At 42.2% G+C, this 24596-nt stretch overlaps 1 protein-coding gene across 5 annotated transcripts in view; it reads left to right on the top strand.

Annotated features, from left to right (window-relative positions):
• Nucleotides 1-24596, top strand: part of PLCB4 (phospholipase C beta 4) — a 233484-nt gene that overhangs the window by 166679 nt on the left and 42209 nt on the right. For all 5 annotated transcript variants that reach the window (XM_072140486.1, XM_072140488.1, XM_072140487.1 and 2 more), the window contains 14 exons: nucleotides 1610-1705; nucleotides 2080-2180; nucleotides 3377-3415; nucleotides 4891-5032; nucleotides 10995-11079; nucleotides 12959-13083; nucleotides 14513-14564; nucleotides 14819-14921; nucleotides 15679-15843; nucleotides 15933-16137; nucleotides 18012-18100; nucleotides 18849-18999; nucleotides 19072-19121; nucleotides 22040-22105. In XM_072140486.1, coding sequence (XP_071996587.1) covers nucleotides 1610-1705; nucleotides 2080-2180; nucleotides 3377-3415; nucleotides 4891-5032; nucleotides 10995-11079; nucleotides 12959-13083; nucleotides 14513-14564; nucleotides 14819-14921; nucleotides 15679-15843; nucleotides 15933-16137; nucleotides 18012-18100; nucleotides 18849-18999; nucleotides 19072-19121; nucleotides 22040-22105 — 1469 coding nt within the window. The remainder of the gene's footprint in view (nucleotides 1-1609; nucleotides 1706-2079; nucleotides 2181-3376; nucleotides 3416-4890; nucleotides 5033-10994; nucleotides 11080-12958; nucleotides 13084-14512; nucleotides 14565-14818; nucleotides 14922-15678; nucleotides 15844-15932; nucleotides 16138-18011; nucleotides 18101-18848; nucleotides 19000-19071; nucleotides 19122-22039; nucleotides 22106-24596) is intronic.

The raw sequence follows: 24596 nt of genomic DNA, 5'->3' as shown, positions 1-24596 counted from the left end.
ACTAAACATCTAAGAAAATGTTAAATGAAAACATATACTCTTTAAGAGGACTGAAAAGTAAAGAAGACCTGTCACCATTTTATGACCATTTTCGAGCCAGTAATACATACTGGTAAAGGGTTAAAAGTCCTCCCGATATGACCTAACATTATCTGCCACTGAGGCCCTGTACCTTAATTACAGACATTTTTCTGCTATGCAAATGATTATAGGTGAGTCATATTCTGAATAGAAGAGTTATGTTTTCTCCAGGCTGTTAGTGAACCACGCCTCCTTTTTTTGATTAAAATCTCAGTGTCTCTCGAAATCTTGTTCTGACCTCTCCCTGTCTATTTCCTGTCCTTATAAAGAATGCGGTCCCTCTCCTGTTCTTGATGACAGGTTCCCTTTCAGTTTCAATTGTTGCATTATTTACCACAGGTAGTCTAAAATCAATAGAGAAGTAATACTTGCCACTGTTACGTCCCCCATAGACGGCAATGGCCGCACGGAGTGCACTGTTCCGCTCTGTACACGGAGAAAAGATAGGACAGATAGGATATCTTTCTCCATGTTACGGCGCCATGCACCGTGTATTGTTATGGAGAGGGGAGGGGTCACCTCTCCTCCTCTCCATTGCGGCGACCTGGCTACGGCACGGCGGGCATACGTTCGTGTGCATGTAGCCTAACTCTGACCCAGTGCAGCAGCTTCGTTCATTTCGGCCTCTTTTAGTCTATAGAGGTTCAGCTATGACGTTGAGTTGATAGCGTACCCCTGCTACACCCTATAGCGCCCTGCGTTGTCTTCATGTCATCCCCCCTGCTGAGCCCTTGTATACAATAAGAGGTATTCATATGGCCAAAGGAGCCAGACAGAGGTAAGTTTTACTTTTTTATTATTTTTACACCACCTGGGGCCAATAGTATAACATTTTACAAAACGTGATAACCCCGTTAATACAAAAGTATACATTTAAAGACTGGCGGTAAAAGTTGGTGCAGCATGGGATCCGGGGTGAAAAACTCTGCACAATATTTATATTGCCTGGTGCAGGGTATTGCAATCTTACTCTATTACTGAATGACGCAAATCTGCAAAATCCCTTATAGGGAACCTACCACCACAAATCTACCTATAAAGGTAGATCGGGTGGTAGGTGGATCAATGGGACGTGAGGATAGCCCTTTTAAGGGCTAATCCTCACGTTCCCGCTCTTTTTTAGTAACTTTTATTAGACTTGTATGCAAATTTTCTTATGCAGCTACTGGGGCGTGGAGTAGCCGCATCTGAGGCTACACGGCACGGCTACTCCACACTAAAAAAGAGCGGGGACGTGAGGATTAGCCCTTAAAAGGGCTATCCTCACGTCCCATTGATCCACCTACCACCCGATCTACCTTTATAGGTAGATTTGTGGTGGTAGGTTCCCTTTAAGGAGCAGGTGCAAAAACGATTATGTTTTATAAACTTTAACATACAGGGGCATCACATTCCCATTATGTAGTAATGTTATACCTATGCTTGTCATTTGTGACGGTTTTAGACTGTATCAGATATTGTTTATAATGCATAATGATCATATCCTGTACAACATATAAATATATGTACTTGTTTTCTTTGTGAATAGAACAACTAGAGGCGTTGAAAAGCATGATGGAGGCTGGGGAGACCGTGGCACCTGTCAGCATCCTTGAAGATGACATCGAGGAAGAAATTGAAAATGGTATTTACACTTTAATGTTGCGTCCCGGTTCCAATTCTTCCATATTATGGATCTTTACAAACGATAAAGATGAAGATGGGACTAGAAAAGATAATTTCTACTCCTTCATCTCATCCAAAAATACCCCAAAAGCTTTGGGTATACACTAAATGCACAGCATCAAGATAAGTGGATAAACCCCTAGGGACATTATGTGCACCCCCTGGGTTTATATGTACAGTAGGTAGGGAACATTGGCCTTTAAGCATCTCAATGTTAATGTTATATTGCTATATGTTCCATCAGTATCAATCTACTACTATTACTATTACGGATGTATATCATGTATATGTGTTTCCTGCTAATATGACAAGTTTTTTCTTTCTCCTTGTCAGCTGATCAGGAGGAGGAAGCTCATCCTGAATACAAGTTTGGAAGCGAGCTCTCAGCAGATGACCTGAGCCAGAAGGAGGCGGCGGCAAACATTGCTAAAAAAGTAAACTTCACTTTTCTGCTATTTTTTTAAAGTTAACATAGTTAGAGAGGACCTGTCACACTAAAAAAGCACTAGGAGCTGCTTACTAAAGAAAGCAGCTCCTAGCGCTACTGCATTTTTAGCAGTGTTAAACTGCTAGCTTTATTGGAACCCCCCTGATAATGCTAGCAGACACTGCAGCGCCATACCCTAGGAACGCCGGACCAAGCTCACAGCGGTCAGGCATATTCATGAGGGGGTGGTCCGAAGTGGTCCCTGGATCCCGCTTCCCACGCCATAGGCTCTTCCCTGCTCAATGTCACATGATTTTTTTTATAGGTAAACAGGCGAGTTTTCACATAAAAGATGGAATTCTAGATATGACATTTCATACCCTACCTGAGGGGGGTGGTAGTTTAATAAGGCACAATCTGGCAAAAGGTTCATAGGCGAGGTGTGTACCGGCTCGTGGACTTTCTTTGTGGTGTTACCGTATTTTTCGGACTATAATGCGCACCGAACTATAAGGGCACCACCAATAAATGCCTGCTAATACATCTAGGTTCATATATAAGGCGCACCAGATTTTAAGGCGCAAGATCAAATGCAGTAACTAAAAATGACCAGCAGGTGACAGACCTGTGCACAGTTCAAGGCAGCTGCAGTTCCCTGGAAACTTGTCTTCAGCGTGTCAGAGAGCTCCGATCTTAGAGGTATGGGCTGCTGGGGGTGAATGCAGGGTGATGCAGCAGGGGTTAAGCGGTCTCCCTCTGCCCCTTCTCCTTCCCTACTCAGTCAGGGTGTTATTCCTGTGGGGTTCCCTGTGGCTCTTTACCCTGTTACAGGGCTGTCAGGTATGGGGGATTTCTTACTGATGATGATGATGATTGCCTCGTGGTCAGCACTATGGCAGCTCCGGTCTCTCCGTGCTAGGGGAGGGCAAGATGGGCACAATGTTGGTTGTGGTGCCAGGGCACTTCAGGAGCCAGGGACCCTGTGTACAGTAGCAGGATATTGCTGGGGGTGGAGCTGTTAAACACTTAAATGTACAGTACATCTTGTTTGTAGAATAGTACATATATAAGGTGCACCGGACTATAAGGCACACCTTGGATTTCTTAGAAAATCAAAGCATTTTTGGTGCGCCTTATAGTCCGAAAAATATGGTACTTCGCTTGTATGACATTTTGTACTAAGGTATACTTGTGTTTCCTTAGGTAGTTGAAGATCCTGAACAAGAAAACAACAACAAAAAGGTGAGAACAAACCATTTATATTACCAGTATACCAGTTATATTACCAGTACTTGACTGATTGGGGAATACACGTGAATTGTGGGATGTTCCCAAATAATTAAAAATGTTCTGTGATTTACATGGATGTATTGACATGCCCAGGGGCGGAACCAAGAGAGGTTGGGCCCCATAGCAGACTTTAGCAAAATTAATGCCTTGCACCACAGTTCTAAAGGCTTTTAGATCTTTTTTTGGAACTTTTCCAACTTGTACGGATAAGGGGCATGACCTTCGGGAAAATGGGAGTGACCTTGTGAGAAAGGGGTGTGGCTTGCAGTAAACCCAAAATTCTGGCGCACAGTTTAGACCAACTAAAAGTAGGTCTAAAGTAGGAACCGACAGTCATAAACTGCACCAGAATTCATCATCACAGTGATAAATCTGGCGCAGCAAAAGACTAGGGTTTTCCAGCTGGAAACTGGCAGAGCCTGAGACACATTGTTAAATCCCCCCACCCCCCCAATTTGTTTCCCTTGTTGTGTGGTGCTGCAGACACAATGCAGCCATGACAAAACAGGCGCAAACACTTCATAAATGTATATGCAAGTAATATTCACATTTAGTTATGTGCCACTTTGATAAATGTGGGCCATAGAGTTCATTTAGGGTGCGTTTGCATCTTCAGTTTTGCAGATGCAGTTTTTGAAGCCAAAAGCAGGTGTGGATCACAGTGGGTGAGAACATGTCATTGGGAGAAGCTGGTCTTTTTTCACTCCACTCCTGGTTTGGACATCAAAAACTGCATCTAAAAAAACAGAATGGGGCACATGTGTTATCGCATCTGCGCCAAAAAAAATGCCGTTATTTTAATGTTTTTTGGCGCAGAACTGTTGCGGATCATTTATAATGAGTTTGCGCCAGAAAGAACAGATGTTTCCGACTATCCCGACACCTCAGGGTTTTTTTTGGCACAAGTGGGCGTGGCCTAACGTTTCCACATTATCCTCCACATTTATGTGTATTTTGTCGACGTTTTTAGACACAATTTTTGGCGCACGATAGACCAGGAAAAATTGGTCTGAGAGCAAAATTAAGGAGCAGTCCATGTAAGATTTTGGCGCACACTTCATTACTGTCGCCATTTTTCTGGCGCACGACTGATTAATTCCGTCTACCCAGTAATCACTGACAGCCGTGCGCCACTTTAATACATCGGGCTGTGCTTTGCGGAGACTGATCTCCCATGCCGACAGTCGTCCTTGCGGCACAATTAGTAAATCCCCCCCAATGTTTGAACGCACCCTGAACCATTGCAGTCTAATCCAAATTCACAAAGCAACTGCATTCACTTTCCTTACTCGGGTGCAATCTTTATTGGTGTTTAAGTTTCAGTCTAAACCACTGCTTAGTCCTGGTCTACTATACTATGTAACAGGATAAATGAACGTACTACCATGACTATTGATGATGATATAGATTTTATGTTACTATTCCAGGGGGCAATCACTGCAGATGATGAACAAGCTTGGATGGCAAATTATAAATACGTAGGCGCCACAACCAATATACATCCGTTTTTATCCACAATGATCAACTACGCACAGCCAGTAAAGTTTCAAGGGTTCAAAGTGGCAGAAGGTAAAACTCATATGATAGTCTTCTATATTATAAGATACTGATAGTAAAGCAGATGGCGCAAACTATGTCCATAACATCAAGAGTAGGTTATAGCTTTAGTATACTGTTGTAGCCTCACTCATATCTCTGTACTTTAACACTTTAAATGCTCCAATCAACTCCGACTGCAGTATTCAATGGTAGACCCTTTTTTATTGTGTCACAGGGATGGCATGCCAAGGTCTAGCTGAAAATATTCAATGTTATTAGGGCATATGACAAGTACTGCCTATATCAGTGTTGGCGAACCTATGGCACTGGTGCCAGAGGCGGCACTCGGAGCCCTCTCTGTGGGCACCCAGGCCATCACCCCAGAATGAAGTTCACCAGACAGGACTCAAAGAATCTTCCTGCAGAATCTTCCTACAATGATGGGCTAATTTGCCCTCCTCCTTTCAACTGCGTTGGTGTCCTTAGGAGGCTGAACAATTGAAAGTTATCAAAGAACAAGGAGAAATAAATTACTGCTTAAATTGCTGTGCTGGCACTTTGCAATAAATAAGTGGCTTTTGGATAAAGTTTGGGCACTCCAGCTCTAAAAGGTTCGCCATCACTGGCCTATATCCTTTGTTTACCCACCCTTGTATGGGCATATGAATATCATATACAATTCTTTATAAACTCTTTCATGAGTTTCATACAGCTATATAAATCCAAATTGTACATATTTTGTGAAGATATAATTGTACACGTGTATACACGTCACGCTTTCAAACAACTATATCTTCTGGCACCTAGAAACACAGTTCTGGTTTCATATGAAAGAGGAGAATCTCCCCTTGTACCAAGATTGTGTTTCTAATGTCCACAGAAACAGAGACATAGACAGAGAAAAAAATTTTTATACAGCTATCTATTCCCAAATGTAGTTCTAGCAATGGAAATCTCTAGTTGTGCACCTAGAAACACAATCCACAAAGTGGAGATTTTCCTCTTTCAAAAGACACCGGAACTGTGTTCTAGTTTGCTGCAAAAGATATAGGCATTCAAAGTGCACCGCCCTCCAGCAAGTCATATAAAGGCAAAATGGAGAAAGAGTTACAGGGAGATTGAGCGGACAATTACATAAATACATTCACCCTCTGCGTCTGTAGCTGAAACTGGGGAAGGGTGAAAGATAAAGATTTATTAAATTTTTAAGGTTAACTGCCAGCAACAATCTATACTAAGCCGGAAGAGGACACAGAACGCCGGCTTCTCGGATGAGGGTGCGCAGCTACGAGGAGCTGCACACCGAAGATGTCGGGCAGGAGGAGAAAAGAGGCTACTGGGGCGTGGAGTAGCTGCGACGTGTAGCCTCATGTCCGGCCATCCACGCCCCAGTAGCCGCTTTAGAAAATTTACATAATAGGCTATTAAAGATTTTAAAAGGATAGCGGGGACGTGAGGATTAGCTCTAAAAAGGGCTATCCTCACGTCCCACACATCCACTTACCACTTATTCTACCTTTATAGGTAGAATCCTGGTCGTCGGTTCCCTTTAAGCGATAAACATTGAAAAAATAGCAGCACTCAAAGACTCAATTGCCAAAAAGTAGTGTACCTTTATTCAACTGACCACTGTAACATATTGACCCCTAAGATCTGGAGTCTTTCTCAAGTCTTGGAATAAAGGTACACTACTTTTTGGCAATTGAGTCTTGGAGTGCTGCTATTTTCTCAATGTTTATCTAGATAGATATATTTGTGTGTGTAGCTTTCTCTTAAAATGATGATGTAATAACACAAAATACTGGTTTAAAGAGGACATAGGTCCTTATGAACCGGTGGTTTAGTGTCCCAAATCACCCTTTACCAAGTCCCTAGTTGCCCCTGATTAAAATGCAAAACATTACTATTTACCTAGAGATGGGTCTGATGAGGTCCTCTTTAAATTTTTGCTAAAACAAAAACTAAATCTGAAATAAACTAAAAATTGTTATAGATTCATTTAGTTATTTATCCACTAGAGGGAGAACTAGTACATATTATCCATAAGAGAACTGATGAAGAATGTCCTTCCCATTGCAGATCCTTACAGTGCAGAATACTCACAATGCGGAGATATGACCATCATTACACCATTTATTATTAACATTGAATGACTCCAGTTAGGATCAGTGTATAGTTATCTCAACACCAGAAAGATCAGCAGATAAATTAGCAGAGTATAAGAAGGACCACGCTAAATTATAGAACATTGCAACATATTATTCATGGGTCCAAAAAACATTTATTGAGATCGAAACAAGGTACAGAATGCAAACAACATTGGTATATTAGGATGTCACAATGCAATTTCATCATGTTATTTAGAAATAAATGTATAGTACATGATACAGCCCTAGGGTTTCTGTAATAGGAGCTGAGTAGATTGTATACAGTGTCCTATCTGCTCAACTCCTTGTGCTCTATAACATGCTCTTTAAAGATAGGACACTGCGTATAATCTGCTCAGCCCCTCCTGCTCTAAAACATAATGGGGCACATTTACTAATGCTCTTGCACCAGTTTTCTGTTGGACTTTGCACATTCTTTCTCGTGCAAACTGCTTGCATATGTATTTAAGAAGTGTCCGAGACACATACCAGTATGAGTTCCATGCTACTTATTTGTGACGTGGCTGCACTAGTCATCATGCTATACAAATTAGGGAGTTCTGGTGCTCAGTCGTACCGTGCACCACTTTTATGCAGAGTCCGACAGAAGTGTGCTGCACGCCCCATATTAAAGGTGCACCAAAAAAGTTGGTGCACTTTGTCGGGGGAGTGCAGGGAGCGTCAGATTCATGCAGAAGGGGCACCGGAAATCATGTGCCCCAATAACTACCCATAGAAGACTATGTACAATATGCCAGATCCCCCTGCTCTATGACATGCTGCTTACTGCTAGCACACTATATACAAGCTATTCATCTCCTCCTACATTTTATGCTGCCTGAAGATAGGACACTATGTACAATCTGCTCAGTGCCTCCTACATTATATTCTGCCTGCAGGTAGAACACTATGTACAATCTTCTCAGCTCCTTCTGCTCTATAACATGCTGCCTGGAGACAGCACACTATGTATAATCTGATTAGTTCCTCCTGCTCTATATCACGCAGTTTGTGGATAGGACACTACGTACAATCTGCCCAGCTCCTTCTGCTCTATAACATGCTGCCTGGAGACAGCACCCTTTGTATAATCTGATTAGTGCCTTCTGCTCTATAACATGCTGCCTGGAGACAGAACCCTTTGTATAATCTGATTAGTGCCTTCTGCTCTATAACATGCTGCCTGGAGACAGAACCCTTTGTATAATCTGATTCGTTCCTTCTGCTCTATAACATGCTGCCTGGAGACAGAACCCTTTGTATAATCTGATTAGTTCCTTCTGCTCTATAACATGCTGCCTGGAGACAGCACCCTTTATATAATCTGATTAGTTCCTTCGGCTCTATAACATGCTGTCTGGAGACATAACCCTTTGTATAATCTGATTAGTTCCTTCTGCTCTATAACATGCTGTCTGGAGACAGAACCCTTTGTATAATCTGATTATTTCCTTCTGCTCTATAACATGCTGCCTGGAGACAGAACCCTTTGTATAATCTGATTAGTTCCTTCTGCTCTATAACATGCTGTCTGGAGACAGAACCCTTTGTATAATCTGATTATTTCCTTCTGCTCTATAACATGCTGCCTGGAGACAGAACCCTTTGTATAATCTGATTAGTTCCTTCTGCTCTATAACATGCTGCCTGGAGACATAACCCTTTGTATAATCTGATTAGTTCCTTCTGCTCTATAACATGCTGTCTGGAGACAGAACCCTTTGTATAATCTGATTATTTCCTTCTGCTCTATAACATGCTGCCTGGAGACAGAACCCTTTGTATAATCTGATTAGTTCCTTCTGCTCTATAACATGCTGCCTGGAGACAGAACCCTTTGTATAATCTGATTAGTTCCTTCTGCTCTATAACATGCTGCCTAGAGACAGAACCCTTTGTATAATCTGATTAGTGCCTTCTGCTCTATAACATGCTGCCTGGAGACAGAACCCTTTGTATAATCTGATTCGTTCCTTCTGCTCTATAACATGCTGCCTGGAGACAGCACCCTTTGTATAATATGATTAGTTCCTTCTGCTCTATAACAAGCAGCTCATGGATAGGACAATATGTACAATCTGCTCAGCTCCTCCTGCTCTATAACAAGCAGCCTGTGGTTAGGACACTATGAACAATCTCATAACCCCTTAACGCTCTGCGCCGTAGCTCTACAGCGCAGAGGTATAAGGAATGTATGAAGAGGGCTCACGGGCTGAGTCCTCTTCATACAAAGGTGGGGGTTTTTGCATTTTGCACAAAACCCCCACCGCTAATAACCGCGGTCGGTGCTTGCACCGATCGCGGCTATTAACCCTCTCAACGACTTTGCCTCTCAACGACTTAACCCTCTCAACGACTTAACCCTCTCAACCCTCTCAACGGGCGCCGCCATCTTTATTACGATCGCCGCGCCCCCGAACGTCATCGGGGGGCGGTGATTGGTTGTCATGGTAGCCTCGGGTCTTCTTTTGACACCAGGCTACATGGCTTATGCAGGTTCGTTACAATGAGCCAGTGGCTCATTGTAATGTATGACCTGCAAAAATGCCATATATTGCAATACTGTAGTATTGCAGTATATGGTAGGAGCGATCTGACCATCTAGGGTTAATATACCCTAGATGGTCTAAAAAATTGTGGAAAAAAAAAGAAAAAAAAAAGTTTAAAAAATAAAAAAAATTAATAAAATATTAAAAATTCAAATCACCCCCCTTTCCCTAGAACTGATATAAAACATAATAAACAGTAAAAATCACAAACATATTAGGTATCGCCGCGTCCCAAAATGCCCGATCTATCAAAATATAAAAACGGTTATGGGCGGCGGTGACCTCCGAGGCGGGAAATGGCGCCCAAATGTCCGAAATGCGACTTTTACACCTTTTTACATAACATAAAAAATGAAATAAAAAATGATCAAAATGTCGCACAGACCTCAAAACAGTAGCATTGAAAACGTCGCCTCATTTCGCAAAAAATTACACCTCACACATCTCCGTGCGCCAAAGTATGAAAAAGTTATTAGCGTCAGAAGATGGCAAAAAATTTTTTTTCTTTTTTGTACACATTCGTTTAATTTTTGAAAATGTATTAAAACACAATAAAACCTATATAAATTTGGTATCACTGCGATCGCACCGAACCAAAGAATAAACGCACGTGCGTTTTTTTTTTCAATTTTTCCACATTTGGAATTTTTTTTCAGCTTCGCAGTACACGGCATGTTAAAATAAATAACATTACGGGAAAGTAAAATTTGTTACGCACAAAATAAGCCCTCAGACAGGTCTGTACACGTAAAAATGAAAAAGTTATGGATTTTTGAAGTTGGAGAGCGAGAAATGAGCCGAAAAACCCTGCGTCCTTAAGGGGTTAATCTCCTCCTGCTGTGATTATTTACTAATAATCAAAGAAACCCAGGGTTGATGAATCAATCATGTTCACAGCATATCATTTATATATGTCATAAAAGTTAGATTGTGGCTTTCATGGATCTCCTATTTTGAGTCTGAGCCGGCCTTGTAGGAGGATGGATGCCAATAGAGAATAAGGACTTGTGCACAACCACTTTGCTTGTAAAGGTTAGAACTAGGCCTAGACTGCACCATCTTACTGTACATTATAATCAGCATTTACTGACAGTGTGATCTGCCATATGCTTTGTATAGAGAGATAACATATCACGATCCAAGGCTCTTCTATTGTTATGGTAATTGTAACCTTTGTTTCAGTTCATTTTATATGATTCATCTTGGTTTATGAAGAATTGAATCTACTGTAATACATGACGATTAAGTAATAATTAATGTAATCAATGGGTTTTTTTGTATCCTTTTGCCCTTTAGAACGAAACATCCATTTCAACATGTCGTCCTTCAACGAGTCTGTGGGGTTGGGATATTTGAAGACGCACGCTATTGAGTTTGTGAAGTATCCTTATGGTTTCTATGTACAACTTGGACAATTCAATGTGGGTCTTATAACTCAGCTATTCATTTTTAAGAGCATTAGAAGAAATAAAAGCCACACTTTGATTGGTTGCAATGGGCAGAAAAGGGTTTTTTTTGACAATTTTAGAACTTGCCCAAATTTTAGTTCTGAATATTTTCGAAAAAAAACATTAAAAATACATTACATATTCAGAAATATATAGTGCACCACATCTAAATAATTTGTATGCCTTATGTTCCAAGGGTCTGGGTTATAAATGTCAATATATGTAGAAATGAGAGTAAAAATATAGTTTAAAAAAAATGACAGGGTTGTATGCATTAATTCTTTCATAATTACTAACCTTTTACCTGTTAAAAAAAATCTTCTCCCTGGCTCCAAGGTCATATGAAAATGAACAGTGAAGACTCATATCTTGTCTAAGCTGAGTAGCTGCAAGGGAGTGGCACTTCAGCTGAGGTACCTAATTTTACCACCAAAAACTGGATAAACCTACATATTCGAGTTTAAGCCTCGGGTGGGAAATGCATTGGTCACAGCCTCCCCAGTATATAGCCAGGCAGCCCCTGTATATAGCCAGCCAGCCCCCAGTAGTTTATAGCCAGCCTGCCCTCAGAAGTATATAGCCAGCCCCTGTAGTATATAGCCAGCCCCCTTTAGTATATAGCCAGTCAGCACCATGTAGTTTATAGCCAGCCTGCCCCCTGTAGCATATAGCCAGCCCCCTGTAGTATATAGCCAGCCTCCTTTAATATATAGCCTGCCAGCCAGCCCCATTTGGTTTATAGCCTGCCACCCAGCCCCGTGTAGTATATAACCTGCCAGCCCCCAGTATGGCCAGCACAAAAAAAAAAAAAAAAACGGGAGTACTCACCTTTCCAACACCACGGGCAGTTCCTCTTCTGTCTTGATGTGCATGGGTGCCGACTCCTGATCCGCCACAGCTTTTTGCGCATGGCCGGTCAGCGCACATTTGTGAAGCTGACATGACAATTGTGCGCTGGCCGGGTAGTGCGCACCAAGCTGTCCGGGGACTTGGAGCCGGCCACTATGCCTATGTAGAAAAGTGTAGTAAAGGTGTCCCAGCTTTAATCTGCCTCCTCCCACCAGTTAAATAGCTCCCCAAACATTTTATGCTTTTGTCTATATTGGCTCCGCCCACCGTTGCTTGGCTCCGCCAATTGTGGGCGGAGGCATGGTTTGTTGGCAGCCTGGAGAAGGCATTACTCTTCTCTTCAATATTTTACTCTTTTATACTCATTTGCATATCAGAAAACAGCTGTATTTAGAGTACAGAGTGGAAGATCATTTTAGGTGATATGGGGAGGACTGTTGACCCTTTATTACTGGTGTGAGGGGTAAATTTCTGGTGACAGTTCTTCTTCAAGGTCTTCAAGAAGATAAGTTATTTTCACCAGTGTCTGCTTATAGTTTATTCTCATCTCTATTGAGAACATGTGTACAACTGACTGAGCAGAGTATGCACGCGGCTGTAGTGTAATAGCTTCAGTAACACTTCCTTAGTGCCCATATTTTTCAAAATTTGCCACAGTTATTATAATATATACTTCAAAATATTATCTTTCAACAATTCAAAAGAAAACAGTCGGATTGGCGCCCAAAGAAGAAGATAGAGAAAGAGAGGGGTGATCAAATATCACACAGCGTCGCTGGTATAAATAGTTGGTGACCTGCACCCGAACTATAATGTGGGTAACTTACAAAGTGAACCACTGAAAAAATAGACAATTGTCTCATACAATAAATGTGTTAATATTTTATGTGTTGGAGCATCTTACAGGTTGATCTTTTTGTGTATGTTTGGTTTGACTTTTGCTTGCCTTAACAATATTCATAGCTATAACAAACGTCAGATGAGTCGTATCTACCCCAAGGGGGGGCGAGTGGATTCCAGTAATTATATGCCTCAAATTTTCTGGAACGCCGGATGCCAGATGGTCTCCCTGAACTTTCAGACCCCAGGTAGGATGTGACGCCCAGTCAAGCTGAAAACCAAGGAGGCCTCTGCTTTCTAACGTCCAAAGCAGATGCTCCACAAATGCCTCTGGCTTTTTCTATTGGAAATGGAATACGCTCAAATGATATTAAGATGTTTACTGACAAAGGATGGAGTCAATGAGCAGTCCAGTTTATATATAGAACTGCTGTGTGCGCTGCATGTTAATTAGCAAATGTACAAGCCATGCGGCATTAATGAGGATGGAATAATTTGTTTTGGTGAACGCTAAGAATTCTAATCCGGTTTCATGCAGAGATACAGACAATAATAGTCCTCTGTGTCTATCTTATCTGATTCCCTCCGATCTTCCATTATTTTGATTTCCAAAATAGGCTTCAGCTAACACCAAGGGGAATGTAAGAAATGTAAACGTATGAATAATCTTATTACAGAATTAGGTAGAATAGCAAGATCAGTTATGAGATCAGGTATCTTAGAGGAGTTCAGAGTCCTTCAAGGACCTAGCGTATGTAAAGCGCAGTTCATCTCATAATAACGCCTCAAATGTAAGAAGAACAATAGCATTCTAGTCAACATTCTAAAACTTTTTCCGCTCTTGACGGAGTCAGTAAAGCAGTGCTTAAAGGAAATCTACCATCAAAATCAAGCATTGATAAACCAGCGACACTGGTGACTAGGGTAATCTTCTTATATTTGTTATCCATGGCCTCCTTCCTTCTAAATTCAACTTGAATAATTATGCTAATGAACCCAAAGGGCTCTGAGGAGTGTTACCAGTGTTACTGAGTGATTTTGGAGCTGGAAGTACTCCCTTAAGATGGCGTTTAATGTAGAATATCTACACATTTCATATATGAAGAATTTTGATACTCTAAAGGAGTGGTGTTCAATCTACGGACTTTAAATAGTTGTAAACCTACAACTCCAAGCAGAAGCTTGTAGAGTGAAAGTTGACTTGATCTTGGAAGTTGCTTGGAAGACTTTCTATCATACTACAGAAGGTGTTAATGTTTACATACGTGTAAAATTGGTAGGAGCCATGGGTCAGTCAATTACCTTTTGTGTACTGAGTTGTAATACCATGGGCTTCCATATACATGAAAGAGGACAGTTGTCCGGAGCCACCAATTATGAGGGAACCAACAGTTTTTATGTGTATCAGCGTCTCCTGACCTTCCTCCATGATAGATTGTGTTGGGGAAAGGACTTTCAACATGCCCCAACACTTTGTTTAAACAGATAAGTCACCATGCAAGGCTACGACTTACTTTCCTCTCCCATGAAACACATATTTTGTGAAATACTGGAAGGACCAGAGTTGTGGTCCAACACAGCTCCATATCTGCTGAAAACCATAACTCTTCTGATGAATTATGTGTGGTGCACTAGTGTATTATGAACTATTGAACTAGAATATTTTTATTTTGACAGATCTAGCAATGCAACTGAACCAAGGGAAGTTTGAATACAATGGATCCTGTGGGTAAGTTATTTGTAGATCAGTCTGTTATACGTTAACGCATAAACATACACCACATACCGTATATGCACACCACACACACACACAGCATATATACACCCAATACACACCCAATGCCCCAGATGCTGGGGCACCCTGACACTGAGGGCCCCATAGCAGCTGCTATGGCTGCTACCCCTGTAGTTACACCCCTGGAGCCCACACTGTCCATCCCATTTATGTAGTGATATTCTAAATATTTAATTGCCATCCACCAGGTACCTTCTTAAGCCAGACTTCATGAGACGTCCAGACAGAACATTTGACCCATTCTCCGAGACTCCAGTGGATGGAGTGATTGCAGCCACCTGCTCTGTTCAGGTAACTACCTTGATATTGCCATTTAGAGGAAGCACTTGCAGCATTCTTTAGGGTGAACTTATAGGTTACTAATAGTACCCTTACCAGTGCAGTAGTTAACTTCTACAGAAAACCCTTGCCTACATGGTCATTAAAATGCAACAACCCTGCCAATGCATAGGGTGAGTAGTTCTTGTGAATAGCACCCTCTCCATGTTAGGAGCTTTACAGGGAAACCGATCACCTCTCTATGAGGTCTCCAAATGTGGAATACTTTGTAATTGCGGCAGGAACCACTGCCTGGGAAGGTAAGACAGTAAGTTAACATATCTATTGTCTCTGACAAATAATATGCTGTGTTCTTTACTGATCGACCAATAATGAAAACAGGACCCCCAGGTCTCATTCTCACTAATGATTCAAACTTAGTGAGAGCTTGACATACACCAGTGCTGTACTTGGAAATTTATGACACTTCCATAGTATTGAATGGAGCAGCAGAATGCATGTTCGACTGCTCCAACCAATGGGACCCCCACTCCCATGTGTGCTGGGGTCCCGTTCTTGTAATCAGTAGGGGTTCCTGCAGTCGGGTCCTTTCCGATCAGCTTGTTATCCACAGCTGATGGGATAACCTGCAATTTTGGTGCAACCCCTTTAACTCTGTAACATTCAGTTCCATCCATTCATTTCATAGCGCTTATTCAGAGCTGTATTGAGGACAGGAGAAGACAGAAACTGTCTACATAGTATAATGGACCATTTTATTATGCCACAGGTTATATCTGGACAATTTCTCTCAGACAAAAAAATTGGGACCTATGTTGAGGTTGATATGTACGGATTGCCAACAGACACTATAAGGAAGGAGTTCCGGACTCGTATGGTGATGAACAATGGACTTAACCCAGTTTATAATGATGAAGCTTTTGTATTCCGAAAGGTCAGAATTCTTTCTTCTATTGGTCGAATTGTATTGTATACAGGAAATTGTGTAAGAGATATTGTAAGTAACCTTCTTCTGCCTACCAGGTTATCTTACCTGACCTTGCTGTGCTAAGGATAGCAGTGTATGATGACAACAATAAACTGATAGGCCAGAGGTTATTACCATTAGATGGTCTCCAGGCTGGATATCGGCACATTTCACTTCGGAATGAGGGCAACAAGCCACTTTCTTTGCCAACGATCTTCTGCAATATTGTTCTGAAGACCTATGTTCCTGATGGATTTGGAGGTAAGAAGAAACACTAGTGTCAGAAGCAATTGGTTATATACACTCACCGGCCACTTTATTAGGTACACCTGTCCAACTGCTCGTTAACACTTAATTTCTAATCAGCCAATCACATGGCAGCAACTCAGTGGATTTAGGCATGTAGACATGGTCAAGACAATCTCCTGCAGTTCAAACCGAGGATCAGTATGGGGAAGAAAGGTGATTTGAGTGCCTTTGAACGTGGCATGGTTGTTGGTGCCAGAAGGGCTGGTCTGAGTATTTCAGAAACTGCTGATCTACTGGGATTTTCACGCACAACCATCTCTAGGGTTTACAGAGAATGGTCCGAAAAAGAAAAAACATCCAATGAGCGGCAGTTCTGTGGGCGGAAATGCCAGAGGTCAGAGGAGAATGGGCGGACTGGTTCAAGCTGATAGAAAGGCAACAGTGACTCAAATCGCCACCCGTTACATCCAAGGTAGGCAGAAGAGCATCTCTGAACGCACAGTACGTCGAACTTTGAGGCAGATGGGCTACAGCAGCAGAAGATCACACCGGATGCCACTCCTTTCAGCTAAGAACAGGAAACTGAGGATACAATTTGCACAAGCTCATCAAAATTGGACAGTAGAAAATTGGAAAAACCTTGCCTGGTCTGATGAGTCTCGATTTCTGCTGCGACATTCGGATGGTAGGGTCAGAATTTGGCGTCAACAACATGAAAGCATGGATCCATCCTGCCTTGTATCAACGGTTCAGGCTGGTGGTGGTGGCGTCATGGTGTGGGGAATATTTTCTTGGCACTCTTTGGGCCCCTTGGTACCAATTGAGCATCGTTGCAACGCCAAAGCCTACCTGAGTATTGTTGCTGACCATGTCCATCCCTTTATGACCACAATTTACCCAACATCTGATGGCTACTTTCAGCAGGATAATGCGCCATGTCATATAGCTGGAATCATCTCAGACTGGTTTCTTGAACATGACAATGAGGTCACTGTACTCAAATGGCTACCACAGTCACCAGATCTCAATCCAATAGAGCATCTTTGGGATGTGGTGGAACGGGAGATTCGCATCATGGATGTGCAGCCGACAAATCTGCGGCAACTGTGTGATGCCATTATGTCAATATGGACCAAAATCTCTGAGGAATGCTTCCAGCACCTTGTTGAATCTATGCCACGAAGAATTGAGGCAGTTCTGAAGGCAAAAGGGGGTCCAACCCGTTACTAGCATGGTGTACCTAATAAAGTGGCCGGTGAGTGTATATTGACTAACAGAGATTTAGCAAATGAGCAGAAGGTTTCCACTTTGTTAATTTAATCTGAATAAAATGTATTTTTTATACAACATATTTCTCCTCATATCAGATTCCACTCTTGCCCCCTCTGCCTACTGCACTGATCCCTCACTCTCTATTCACCATCATAAATTTGGTCATTGGAGCAGTACCATTAGCTTTCAGATAACTGCTGCCTATAAAAGACTACAGAGAAGGAGAGTTTTTTACCGTCTCATTCTTGTGCTGGATGGACGGTAACACTGCTTGGTGCTGCAATATAATGTCCTCCATGCTGCTGCTCTTAATTAGCTAAAGCTACAGAGAGCCAGTGTGTGTGATCTCTTCTTCTATTTTATAGCAGCATATTGTACAAGGGCATTTCATGCCAATCTATTTGTTCTCAAGGAATATAAGCTGCTGCTAGAGGTGTTTGGGTTATTGATTTACCCCCTCTCCCCACTAAAATACATGCAAGCTTGACCAAGCCGTCTATTATGGGAGGAGATGCTAGCAGTAGCTGCCGGCCAAGGAAAATCGGCAGATTCATCTGATAATGTGTATGACCACCTAAAGTATCTGAAATCATCTATTGCTTCCTTCTTTTTAGATATTGTTGATGCATTATCAGATCCTAAGAAGTTCCTGTCTATTACTGAGAAGAGGGCAGACCAAATGAGGGCAATGGGTATTGAAACTGTAAGTAGATTTTATTTACATGAAGGCATAGCTTCAAATACAATGGCATATAATTGTAGGAACTTTCTGTTTTGGGTATCAATAGTTAGCAAAATATTTGTGTAAATTTTTGCTGAATTATCCTGTACTTTATTGCTTTATATATGGGGAGTTTACTGGTGATCTGTATCAGTCAGGCTGCATGACAGGACTGGTAGTCTCAGAGAGACTCCTGGATGTGGTAGCAACCACCCCCTAATGACCTCAGGTGGGCAGTGACCGAAGCCAATATGGTGATTAAATGGCATTATGCAGCCTGTGAGCCGTCTCTATATTCATTCAACAACCCCATGATGGATGATAAGATTGTTAAGGCAAATTTATGCTTATTAAGAATGCTACGTTTTCTTCTCACCCCAGCTGAAAATGGTGCGGGGGTGATGGGAGCGATTGGATTAAAAACGTGCTTTGTTATTTGGCCCATAATCTATTCACTAAGTCAACTGGAAATTTTTACGGATTATTGTGTGATAATCTTCGTTTTTGAAAAATTAAAAAAAAAGTTTTGTAGATGTTTCCCAGAAGAGTGTAAATCAAATGCTATGTTTTTACAAGGTGTATACAGAAACGATAGAGGTCCATGGCCTAAACTGAAATGGTCCTCGATCAGACCCTCTTACATAGCTTGCATTGAGCACATTATATCAGTTATCTATAAATTGTTGGATATATATTCTGTGGCAGTGATAACTTATCATTATTCCTGCAGAGCGATATTGCTGATGTGCCAAATGACAACACAAAGAATGATAAAAAAGGGAAAACGAATAATACCAAAGCCAATGTGACTCCTCAGACAAGCTCAGAGCTCAGGCCGTCCGCTGCATCGTCCTCCGGGACAGCAAATGAAGTTAAGAAAGGTACAAATGCTCTAATTCTTCTCATTAGTGCACATTGGAAGGTTTTGCTATCATTGTATTCTTTTTTCCTAGCAATAGATCAAATTCCACAAGTGAAAGTTGAAGATTTGAAACAGATGAAGGTAAGTGAACCCATGTGCACAATGTAAGATTGTCGACATATGCTGTTTTGTTCTAGTCCATTGGGGGTCATTTACTAAGGGCCCGATTCACGTTTTTACGGCGGGTTACCCAAATTTTTCAGTTTTGCGCCGGCATGCACGCGACGGGAATCGGGGGCGTGGCCGTACGAAAACCCAACGGATTCAGAAAAAACGCCACATTTTAAAAAAAAAAGTGTCGCTGGACACTCGCTTACCTTCACTCGGCCCGGCTTGGTGAACTCCAGTGCATTCAGCGCAGCAGCGACACCTGGTGGACGTCGGAGGAACTGTCTTAGTGAATCCCGGCCGGACCCGAATCCACCGCAGAGAAAGCGCCGCTGGATCGCGAATGGACCGGTAAGTAAATCTGCCCCATAGTGTTACTATAGGAGAAACTGGCTGCAGAAGAAGGGTTAATATTCTTTAAAGCTCATCCATAAACACAGGGGGGAATTTATCATATGATAGCACATAGGTGTAGAATTGCACTTTAACCTGCGCCCCTTTCAGACATGATTTGGCACAGGCTATAGATACACACCCCAAACAAAAGGGAAATAAATAGAATAAGTACATTAATGCACTTGCAAAAATATCTAGGTTGGATAGAAACGCTGTATAACTCTGGTTGAGCTCATAAACACTAAATGACACACCAAAAAAGAATATTAAATATGCATAAAAAAGGTTAAAAAAATCAAGAAGTGAATACACAAACAAAATAAAGTGCTGGGTAGCAGATCACCAAATGTAAATTCATATAATAAAGTGCGTATCAGCGCAAAATACCATGGCTACGTGCAAACAAATCAAGAAATATATTACCTGAATGCAGGATAAATCAGAGCACAATGGAAGACACTGCCCAGCACCTCTCCGACACATGTTTCGATCAGATCTGGTGCTAGAAAGACCAAACTAAGATCAGTGGCGCATGCCACATAGAGTGTACGACGGGCTAGAAGCATCATCAGGAGCAACCATGATACCCCTGCAGAAACATGGGATGATGGGGTGATTGTCACTATGGCGCACACTGGTAGTCAAAAGTGATTTGGAGAGTACTTCACAACAAAACTGTTTATTGGTGTCTCGGTAACACAACGCATTTCGGAATCAGCGGTGATTCCTTTTTCAAGTGAGGAGAGACTAGAAGCTCAGGTCTTAGGTGTCTTCCCAGAGCTGCAGAAACGATTGTCCGACCACCGCGGTACTTAGGCTCACAGTGGCTCGGGAGTATGTGCACGTCACAGCTGCACATCACAGCTGCAACAAGTGGCCGCCATGTTTGTTCTGGGAAAGAAGACCAACCAAAAAGCTGCCGAACCCATTTGCACAATTTAAAAACTACGACATATGCTACTCTCTTCTAGTCCTTTGTCTTACTATAGAGAATCTGGCTCCAGAAGATATTGGGTTAATATTTTTTCAGAGCTTCATCCATACACACAGTGGGGGTAATTTATCATATGTTAGCACATGGAAGCAGAATTGCACTTTTACCTGCGTCCATTCAGACAGGGTGCCCTGGCGTGGGGCAGGAACGCCACCCTGCAAGGCCTCATTCACACCCCCTCCATGCCCACTTGTGTGGAGGTGGTATATTAGGGAAATATGCTATTGCAGGTCTTTTATTCCAAAACTGGTGTACAAGCCCTGATAAAAGTCCTACTGTAGGTGTATAAAGGAGAAGCTTCTTAGCTGCCTGATCTATTAAGTCTGAGTGGGCCAAGAACTAGTTACATAGAGATTTAGGGGACACTGTGACAGAGGAGGAAGTAGGTGTGCTTAAACTTCCATTTTCATAAACACATTAGGGCACATTTATTTACCGGATCCAGTCGCAATCCAGCAGCGCATTGTCCGACGAGGATCCGGGTCTGCCGGGATTCACTAAGGTTGTGCGCCCGATATCCAGCAGGTGTCGCTGCTGCGCCGAGATCCATCGGAGTTCACCTTCTTCTTCCTGGTGCATGTAGGTGCTTGATCTTGCGACAAATCGTTTTTAAAATTCTGCGGTTTTTCCAAATCCGTCGGGTTGTCTGACGGCCACTCCCCCCCATTTCTGTTGCGTGAAAGCCGGCGCAAAAACCAGGGGCAAAGCCAATATTCAGGACACCCAACGAAAGTGCAGCGTTCGGACCCTTAGTAAGTGAGCCCCTATTGTTATATCAGTTGCTCTATTTTTATGTCTGTGGCCTTAGTTGAGCAATTCTTAAAAAAACCTCCCCCCCTGCTGACTTCTAGCCTCAAAATCTACACCATCCTGGTGCAATCCCCTTAACTTCTTAATTTCTTAAAGGAAAACTGCCACCACATTGTTGGCAAATACAGCTAGTAACAGGTTCCCACGGAACCCTATTAACTAAATGCCACCCTTCTTTTCTCTCACATCCATAAAATCAACTTTTTCATCTTACGTTACATCATCATTAAGTCAGAGGGAGCATGTACAGTGGCTCCCCCATGCCTCCTTCTCACCATTCAGAACTTCATGTCATTCCTCCATGGACTTCTACTTTTTATCATGTCTCCACAGAGGCATGTTGTGATTTCATGTGATCAGGTACATACATGGGGTATTTTTTGCAAATGTTAGTGGGTAAAGAATGTTAGATGACATCACCTTAGTCAAATGATATGAAGTGGGGCGGAGCCGCTGGACACGGCCAACCGGACACACCCTCTCTGACTCACTGCTGATGTCTGGCAAGAAAACAAAGTTCATTTTATGGGGATGTGAGGGAAAAAAAACTTCATTCAAGCTACTGGACAGTTCGACAGATATAGTATAAACTACGAGTAGGGGTATGTTCCACATTCATATCTGATGTTCTACATGTAGTTCAACTTTCTCCTTAATGTTTTCTATGCATTTTTCTTATGATTGGTTTTAGGCCTACATGAAACAGCTCAAGAAACAACAGAAAGAGATGAACTCAATGAAGAAGAAACATGACAAAGTAAGTGATCAAAATAGGGCACACTCTTATAAGTATAGAAAGATATGGAGCTAGATGAATAACTCAGTGGAATATAGGTGCATTGTATACATAAATGGAGATATATATGATTGGAGAGAGGTAGACAGATCGGAGAGAAGTAGATAGATTATAGAAATAGTTGAGATTATAAAAATATATGAGATAATAGATGTTAGAAAGAGTTAGATAGATATGTAGGTCCATATGGAGATTTGGAGGTGACTATAGGTAAACATTTTCTAGTGCAGTTGGTTTTGCACATAGAATGTGATCCCATTATTTTTTTGGATGATTACCTATTATACACTATAATTTTACACTACAATTGGAATAGGAGCTCAGGAAGTTACATCTTCAACACCTCCAGTTTTTTTCATGCATTGGGTTAGAAAGTTGCATCCAAGTTACATGAGAACTGGAAGAACAACTGCTACTGGCCAATACAGTGGAAGTGTTGTATTACATGATGGACAATCAGTTGAGTGGTCCCAGAATGGAGCCATGTGTATAATAGGTGATTCTAGCCTGAAAGAGCAAATGCACGGGGGTTGCAATGGTAAGATGAGAGCTTTCAGTAACAAAGTAGAGCCTATTGATCTTCTATACCGTTAAAATGTAATTACAATGTTAAAATATAATTAAACCTTGGACACATTTTTTTTCTAAACTTCAGAGACGCAAAGTGCATGAGAAATTAGTAGAAGTAAAGCAGCTTCTTTTTTTGTCTTCTTTCTTCTGCACTGAGCATTGTAGCTAAAAAAAAGCCTTCTGAGGTCCATTCACTTCAGACAGATCAGGAGGCTAATAGGATAGGAGTAAAGGAAAGGTGTATAATTGGAGATTCAAGCCTAAAAGAACAAATGCACAGGGGTTGCAGTGCTAAGATGAGAGCTTTCAGTAACAAAGTAGAGCCTATTGTACTTCCATTGATGTGTAAGGCTAGAGAATCACATGTCTATGGCCAAAGTCACAGAAAAATTTGCTATCTAGCCTACCTTTATACTTACCTTAGTACACATAGGAGCACATTTACTTACCCCTCCGGAGTTGTTCACCGAAAGTGCATTGTCTAACAATAACGCACTCTGCCGCGATTCTTTAAGATTGTGCGTCCGATATCGTGTATGTGTCGCTTCCCCGCTCAGGTCCGACAGAGTTCACCTTCTTCTTCCTGGTGCATGTAAGTGCAGTTTGAATGTTAAATCCTGCTCTCAGTCCGAATCAGTCGGATCATCCGACGGCACGCCCCCCAATTTCTGTTGCATGAAAGCTGGCGCAACTGTGCCAAAATCCGATCGCATGCGACACAACCCCCTGCTAATACCTGTCACAGCCGTGTAATCCCCTAAAATGTCGGAAAATCCAACTAAAGTACGGACGCTGACCCTTAGTAAATAAGCCCCATAGGATGGACATCTTGTGATTGAAGGATCACATTGCTTTGAAAATTGACATTTAACTGACCAAGACTTCTCATCTCTGTGACCAGAGGTCGCATTAACGCCTCACCACGCATCATAGACGCGTGATGAGGCGCCATTACCCCCCAAAATAATTGCCATGTGTAAAGTTACGCTTGGCAATTATTCCCTGTAGCGCGCAGGCTGAGCGGCCCGACGCGCGCTGCAAAAGAGGTAAATGTCAGTAGCGCGATCACAGCGCGCGCCGGGCCGTTCAGTGGGACACGTGACACAGTGATCTGTGTCAGCAGCGCTCCGGAGCGAGAGCGCAGGCCCCGGGAGACCTGTGGACAGCGGGGCTGCTGCTCCCTGTCCTGCTCCATGTCCTGATCCCAACGGGACTTAAGAGCAAGGCCGGGTGAGTGTAGTGTTCTGAGTGTAGTGTAGTGTTCTGAGTGTAGTGTAGTGTTCTGTGTTCTGAGTGTAGTGTAGAGTTCTGTGTTCTGAGTGTAGTGTAGTGTTCTGTGTTCTGAGTGTAGTGTAGTGTTCTGAGTGTAGTGTTCTGTGTTCTGAGTGTAGTGTAGTTTTCTGTGTTCTGAGTGTAGTGTAGTGTTCTGTGTTCTGAGTGTAGTGTAGTGTTCTGTGTTCTGAGTGTAGTGTAGTGTTCTGTGTTCTGAGTGTAGTGTAGTGTTCTGAGTGTAGTGTTCTGTGTTCTGAGTGTAGTGTAGTTTTCTGTGTTCTGAGTGTAGTGTAGTGTTCTGTGTTCTGAGTGTAGTGTAGTGTTCTGTGTTCTGAGTGTAGTGTAGTGTTCTGAGTGTAGTGTTCTGTGTTCTGAGTGTAGTGTAGTTTTCTGTGTTCTGAGTGTAGTGTAGTGTTCTGTGTTCTGAGTGTAGTGTAGTGTTCTGTGTTCTGAGTGTAGTGTAGTGTTCTGTGTGTAGTGTTCTGTGTGCGAGTGTAGTGAAGGTAGTGTAGTGTTCTGTGTGCGAGTGTAGTGTAGGAAGTGTAGTGTTCTGTGTGCGAGTGTAGTGTAGTGTTCTGTGTGCGAGTGTAGTGTAGTGAGTGTAGTGTAG

Source organism: Engystomops pustulosus, chromosome 3, assembly GCF_040894005.1.
Source record: "Engystomops pustulosus chromosome 3, aEngPut4.maternal, whole genome shotgun sequence".
Classification (NCBI taxonomy): Eukaryota; Metazoa; Chordata; class Amphibia; order Anura; family Leptodactylidae; genus Engystomops; species Engystomops pustulosus.
This window is presented reverse-complemented; position numbering and strand designations above follow the sequence as displayed.